The sequence below is a fragment of the Danio rerio genome, chromosome 12, assembly GCF_052040795.2.
Source record: "Danio rerio strain M-AB ecotype USA chromosome 12, GRCz13ab, whole genome shotgun sequence".
In the NCBI taxonomy this organism is placed as follows: domain Eukaryota; kingdom Metazoa; phylum Chordata; class Actinopteri; order Cypriniformes; family Danionidae; genus Danio; species Danio rerio.
In genome coordinates this window covers 51,935,001-51,942,500 of record NC_141032.1, presented here as the reverse complement: position 1 = coordinate 51,942,500, position 7,500 = coordinate 51,935,001, and the positions used below count along the sequence as shown (strand labels likewise).

Here is a 7,500-nt window from a genome sequence, read left to right as displayed (position 1 = left end):
TTATTAATATAAGTGTATTGATGTGACTGATCTTTATGCTTCTGTTTCCTGCTGAATATTTGGATTTATTTCAGCAGTTGTGTGTTTTATTTGTTGTGTCATGTGTTTTAGAGTTATTTGAGTGTATTTGTCAGTTTTGTTTGTAGTTTTCTTTATTTTTTGTGTATTTTTAAAATTATTATTATTATTATTTAATGATTTAGTGATTCTGTGTGGAAGCATGTGGATGTTGATCTGTCAATGTGTGTGTGTGTGTGTGTGTGTGTGTGTGTGTGTGTTCAGGGGTGAAGCTGACTCTCTCCGCTCTGCTGGACGGCAGGAACTTCATCAGCACTGGAGGGCATCAGCTGGGTTTGGGTCTGGAGCTGGAGGCGTAGCAGAGCATCACTCCTGCACTTCACACACACACACACACACACACACACACCCTTATTTATGTATTTATTTCCAGCTCTTCCTGCACTGCACACACACAGCTTTCACACTCAGTTCCCTGATTCAGCAGACAGTAAACTCTGTCTCCTGCACTCCGTCTTCACACACACTGATGCTGATTGGTTGGGTTTAATTAGGGATGAATAATTATGAATAATTTAAGATGCACAATATCCATATGCACACATTTACATCTCAGCGTTATTATCAGATGATTATTATTATATGTTTGTTGTGTTGATTTAGTCTTGTTTTAGTCATTCATTCTCCTCCAGCTTAGTCCCTTTATCATCAGGGGTCACCACAGCAGAATGAACCGCCAACTAAATGTTTTACACAACAGATGCCCTTCCAGCTGCAACCCAGTAGTGGGAAACACCCATACACACTCATTCACACACACACTCATACACTATAGCGCATGTGTTTGGACTGTAACCGGAGCACCCGGAGGAAACCCACACCAACACGGGGAGAACATGCAAACTCCACACAGAAACACCAACTGACCCAAACTTGAACCAGTGACCTTCTTGTGGTTTGGCCACAGTGCTGAGCACTGCGCCATCGTGATGCTCATTCCATCAGTCCTTCCTCTTCAAACTCAACACTCTTACTGAAATGACCCGATAAAGACCTTCAGTGTCATCTATATTGATCATTTCTGCAGCTTCACAGAGAGCATCAGCATGTGTGCTGTAACACTCGTCATTCTTACTTCTATTGCTCAGTTATAAAATCATAACGCTTAGGTTTGAACTTTAACCTCATTATTTATGTCAAATAACCCAGTGTTGTGTGTGTGTGTGTGTGTGTGTGTGTGTTAACATGAGCACGAGTGAACACCATCTTCATCTTCTCCTGCTGCTGTTTTAATGAATGCTGATAAAGACGATGATGATGAATCAAATCACTTTTATTGTCACATCAGCATGTGTGATCAGTGAAAAGCTTAATGAATGATGAAGATCCTCCTCTCTGCAGTCTTCAAACAGGTCCTGTAGTGTGTGTCAGCTCTCCACACACAGTAAAGCCCTGCTGACTGTAAAGCACAGCCTTTATTCTGCAGAAACTCTGATTCATTTGAGTCTGGCTGGAATAAACTGAACATGTTGTTTATAAATAATGTCAAACTGCTGTGCTCAATATTATTCACCCCCTTCCAGAACAAACCACTGTTATACAATGACTTGCCTAATGACCCTAACTTTACCCTGATTACCCTAGTGAAGCCTTTACATGCCACTGTAAGCTGAACACTAGTGTCTTGAAGAATATCTAGTCTAATATTATGTGTTGTCATCATGACAAAGAGGAAACACATCAGCTATTAGAGATGAGTTATTAACACTGTTAAGGAGCGCTATCCTGCTGGAGAATTGTCCCTCTCCTGTGGTTTGTAATGTAATGGGCAGCACAGATGTCTTGATACCTCAGGCTGTTGATGTTGCAGATCTCTCGCACGCCCCCATACTGAATGACCCCAAACCATGATGTCTCCTTCACCAAACTTGACTCTTTCTGTGTGAGTCTTGGTCCATGCTGGTTCCTGTAGGTCTTCTGCAGTATTGGTGATGATTGATGCAGATCAGCAGATGATCCAGCAGAGAAATCCACCTTCTGACACTTTCACACATCGGGAAGGGCATCCGCTGAGTGAAACATATGCTGGGTAAGTTGGCGGTTCATTCCGCTGTGGCGACCCCCAATTAATAAAGGGAATAAGCCAAAAAGAAAATGAATGAATGAAGTTTAAACAGTAAAGCAATGATGAGCGAGTGCTGTGATGCATGACTCTGCACACAACACAAATTAAAGAGGTGAACTGACCCAAACATCTACAGAAACCATCAGGAATACACGAGAAGAGACTGATCATCTAAATAAACACAACACATGTACATTATTGCCTCTTTCTGTCTTCAATAATCCTCTCTAAACAGGAGACTGCAGCAGGTTTACTACTCAAAGCCTTTATTACACACACACACACTGAAATAACTCAGTCTTGCACCATCAATGTTGAGTATAAAAGAGTTTTCTGGTGATTGTCACGGTGTGTGTGTGTGTGTGTGTGTGTGTGTGTGTGTGTGTGTGTGTGTGTGTGTGTGTGTGTGTGTGTGTGTTCAGAGTTTGAAGGCGAGTGTCAGGCCGTCGCCCACACTGAGCATGCTCAGGCTGACCCGCGTGTCTCTGTGGATCTTCTGGTTGAGTGTGTGTATGCTGATGGAGTCCACATCGCCCTCTGCTGGACACAGAACACGCCCGCTCCACAGGACCTGAAGGAGAACAGGCAATCAGAACACACACACACGGGCACTACTGCTCATCAAACACCCAGAGGACCTGAAGGAGAACAGCTGATTGGAGGTGTGTGTGTGTGATGTGACGGGTGTGAGCTGGTTGTACTGTCTTAATGTGGTTTATGAGGACGTGCTGGAGTCTCCGTCATTCAGAACACTTCACACATCACGAGTCTCTCTACACTCAGAATATTCACGTGTGTGTGTGTGTGTGTGTGAGGGTGGGTTGGGGAGCTTTTCACTGTTTTAAATACTTTACAGCTATAGAGAGTCCTCATGAACCACCAATGCCAGCATGTGTGTGAGAGTGAGTTTAAATCACTGTGTGTGTGTGTGTGTACATGACTGTGTGTGTTTCTGTGAGTTTAAACAACTGTGTGTGTATGCGTGTTTGTGTGAATTTAATGTGTGTTTCTGTGAGTGAGTTTAAATGACTGTGTGTGTGTGTGTGTGTGTGTGTGTGTGTGTGTGTGTGTGTGTGAGAGAGAGTGAGTAACTCTGTGTGTGTGTGTGAGAGAGTGAGTTTAAATGTGTGTGTGTGTGTGTGTGTATGTGTGAGAGAGAGTGAGTAACTGTGTGTGTGTGTGTGAGAGAGTGAGTTTAAATGTGTGTGTGTGTGTGTGTGTGTGTGTGTGTGTGTGTGTGTGTGTGAGAGAGAGTGAGTAACTCTGTGTGTGTGTGTGTGTGAGAGAGAGTGAGTTTAAATGTGTGTGTGTGTGTGTGTGAGAGTGAGTTTAAATGTGTGTGTGTGTGTGTGTGTGTGTGAGTGAGTTTAAATGTGTGTGTGAGTGTGTGTGTGTGTGTGTGAGAGAGAGTGAGTTTAAATGTGTGTGTGTGTGTGTTCCTCACGTTATCGATGGCGATGATTCCTCCTCTTCTGACGAGCTGTAGGGATTTCTCGTAATAATTGTCGTAATTGACTTTATCAGCATCGATGAAGACGAAATCAAACGTCTCTGCCTCACCCGCAGCCAGAAGCTCATCTGAACACACACACACACACACACACACAATTAATTTTGTTTTCCTCCCCAAAATGCAGCAGACTGTGTGTGTGCGTGTGTGTGTGTGTGTGTGTGGGTGCGTGCGTGCGTGTGTTTGTGTGTGTGTGTTAGTTATTGATCTGTTACCCAGGGTCTGCAGAGCCGGCTTCAGGCGCACGTCTATCTTGTGCTCCACACCAGCCTGAAGATGCAGAAACAGAGGATTCATCTGATCAATAATCAATACAGTGTATGAGTATAATCTGATCAATCATCAATACAGTGTATGAGTATAATCTGATCAATCATCAATACAGTGTATGAGTATAATCTGATCAATCATCAATACAGTGTATGAGAATAATCTGATCAATCATCAATACAGTGTATGAGTATAATCTGATCAATCATCAATACAGTGTATGAGTATAATCTGATCAATAATTAATACAGTGTATGAGTATAATCTGATCAATCATCAATACAGTGTATGAGTATAATCTGATCAATAATTAATACAGTGTATGAGTATAATCTGATCAATCATCAATACAGTGTATGAGTATAATCTGATCAATCATCAATACAGTGTATGAGTATAATCTGATCAATAATTAATACAGCGTATGAGTATAATCTGATCAATCATCAATACAGTGTATGAGTATAATCTGATCAATAATCAATACAGTGTATGAGTATAATCTGATCAATCATCAATACAGTGTATGAGTATAATCTGATCAATCATCAATACAGTGTATGAGTATAATCTGATCAATCATCAATACAGTGTATGAGTATAATCTGATCAATCATCAATACAGTGTATGAGTATAATCTGATCAATCATCAATACAGCGTATGAGTATAATCTGATCAATCATCAATACAGCGTATGAGTATAATCTGATCAATCATCAATACAGCGTATGAGTATAATCTGATCAATCATCAATACAGCGTATGAGTATAATCTGATCAATCATCAATACAGCGTATGAGTATAATCTGATCAATCATCAATACAGTGTATGAGTATAATCTGATCAATAATCAATACAGTGTATGAGTATAATCTGATCAATCATCAATACAGTGTATGAGTATAATCTGATCAATCATCAATACAGTGTATGAGTATAATCTGATCAATAATCAATACAGTGTATGAGTATAATCTGATCAATCATCAATACAGTGTATGAGTATAATCTGATCAATCATCAATACAGTGTATGAGTATAATCTGATCAATAATCAATACAGTGTATGAGTATAATCTGATCAATCATCAATACAGTGTATGAGTATAATCTGATCAATCATCAATACAGTGTATGAGTATAATCTGATCAATAATTAATACAGTGCATGAGTATAATCTGATCAATCATCAATACAGTGTATGAGTATAATCTGATCAATAATTAATACAGTGTATGAGTATAATCTGATCAATAATCAATACAGTGTATGAGTATAATCTGATCAATCATCAATACAGTGTATGAGAATAATCTGATCAATCATCAATACAGTGTATGAGTATAATCTGATCAATCATCAATACAGTGTATGAGTATAATCTGATCAATCATCAATACAGTGTATGAGTATAATCTGATCAATCATCAATACAGCGTATGAGTATAATCTGATCAATCATCAATACAGCGTATGAGTATAATCTGATCAATCATCAATACAGCGTATGAGTATAATCTGATAAATCATCAATACAGCGTATGAGTATAATCTGATCAATCATCAATACAGTGTATGAGTATAATCTGATCAATAATCAATACAGTGTATGAGAATAATCTGATCAATTATCAATACAGTGTATGAGTATAATCTGATCAATCATCAATACAGTGTATGAGTATAATCTGATCAATAATCAATACAGTGTATGAGTATAATCTGATCAATCATCAATACAGTGTATGAGTATAATCTGATCAATCATCAATACAGTGTATGAGTATAATCTGATCAATCATCAATACAGTGTATGAGTATAATCTGATCAATCATCAATACAGTGTATGAGTATAATCTGATCAATCATCAATACAGTGTATGAGTATAATCTGATCAATCATCAATACAGTGTATGAGTATAATCTGATCAATCATCAATACAGTGTATGAGTATAATCTGATCAATCATCAATACAGCGTATGAGTATAATCTGATCAATAATTAATACAGCGTATGAGTATAATCTGATCAATCATCAATACAGTGTATGAGTATAATCTGATCAATCATCAATACAGTGTATGAGTATAATCTGATCAATCATCAATACAGTGTATGAGTATAATCTGATCAATCATCAATACAGTGTATGAGTATAATCTGATCAATAATCAATACAGTGTATGAGTATAATCTGATCAATCATCAATACAGCGTATGAGTATAATCTGATCAATCATCAATACAGTGTATGAGTATAATCTGATCAATAATCAATACAGTGTATGAGTATAATCTGATCAATCATCAATACAGCGTATGAGTATAATCTGATCAATCATCAATACAGCGTATGAGTATAATCTGATCAATCATCAATACAGCGTATGAGTATAATCTGATCAATCATCAATACAGCGTATGAGTATAATCTGATCAATCATCAATACAGTGTATGAGTATAATCTGATCAATAATCAATACAGTGTATGAGTATAATCTGATCAATTATCAATACAGTGTATGAGTATAATCTGATCAATAATCAATACAGTGTATGAGTATAATCTGATCAATCATCAATACAGTGTATGAGTATAATCTGATCAATAATCAATACAGTGTATGAGTATAATCTGATCAATCATCAATACAGTGTATGAGTATAATCTGATCAATCATCAATACAGCGTATGAGTATAATCTGATCAATCATCAATACAGCGTATGAGTATAATCTGATCAATCATCAATACAGCGTATGAGTATAATCTGATCAATCATCAATACTTCAGCACTGCAGCACACACACACATCCTGCAGATTACACACATGTACAGTCAGAGCTTCATACGTCTGTAGAGGACTACACACACTACATGTGTGTGGTGAACAGCAGAGCTCAGGCTAATGATGGTGTGTGTGTGTCCGTGCGTGCGTGTGTGTGTTTGACTGACCAGTCTCCAGAAGGGTCTGCCGATGTTGATAAAGTCTTCACACACGTCACACGCGATCAGTTTTCCATCTTCAGGCAGTGTGAGAGCGATGCTGAGTGCATTATAACCTGTATAAACACCTGAAACACACACACACACACACACACACACACAGCTCAGCTCACTTCAGCTGCTCTAAACACACACTTATCTACACACACAGACGTAGTCGCTCAAATACACCACACATGCACACTTATATACAGACACACTCACTCTCTCATATACACTCACTCATTTACACTCTATACACACGTACACACACACACACGTACATACACACACACTCACCGATCTCGATGGCCTTGTGTGTGTGTATGAGTCGGGCCAGGTTGGCCATGAGCTGAGACTGTTCACAGGCCACCATGATCATGCTCAACTCGTGCTCCAGTGTTTTCTGAAACACACACACACACACACACACACACACATATATATATATGCATAAACAAACACACACACACACACACATATACATAAACAAACACACACACACACACACACACACACACATATATATACATAAACAAACACACACACACATATATATATACATAAACAAACACACACAC

The 7,500-nt window shown here is 38.4% G+C and overlaps 2 protein-coding genes across 18 annotated transcripts in view; one reads left to right on the top strand and one right to left on the bottom strand.

Moving 5' to 3' along the window:
- LOC141376901 (non-selective voltage-gated ion channel VDAC2) overlaps positions 1-2,341 on the top strand; it is a 12,489-nt gene extending 10,148 nt beyond the window's left edge. For all 10 annotated transcript variants that reach the window (XM_087277180.1, XM_087277186.1, XM_087277183.1 and 7 more), the window contains one exon: positions 283-2,341. In XM_087277180.1, the coding sequence (XP_087133306.1) occupies positions 283-377 (95 nt within the window). In that variant the 3' untranslated portion in view covers positions 378-2,341. The remainder of the gene's footprint in view (positions 1-282) is intronic.
- Positions 2,342-2,392: 51 nt separating this feature from the next.
- Positions 2,393-7,500, bottom strand: part of comtd1b (catechol-O-methyltransferase domain containing 1b) — a 10,032-nt gene continuing 4,924 nt past the window's right edge. For all 8 annotated transcript variants that reach the window (XM_087277190.1, XM_087277191.1, XM_087277193.1 and 5 more), the window contains 5 exons: positions 7,220-7,325; positions 6,890-7,008; positions 3,869-3,923; positions 3,588-3,721; positions 2,393-2,714 (listed from right to left, as the gene is read on the bottom strand). In XM_087277190.1, the coding sequence (XP_087133316.1) occupies positions 2,562-2,714; positions 3,588-3,721; positions 3,869-3,923; positions 6,890-7,008; positions 7,220-7,325 (567 nt within the window). In that variant the 3' untranslated portion in view covers positions 2,393-2,561. The remainder of the gene's footprint in view (positions 2,715-3,587; positions 3,722-3,868; positions 3,924-6,889; positions 7,009-7,219; positions 7,326-7,500) is intronic.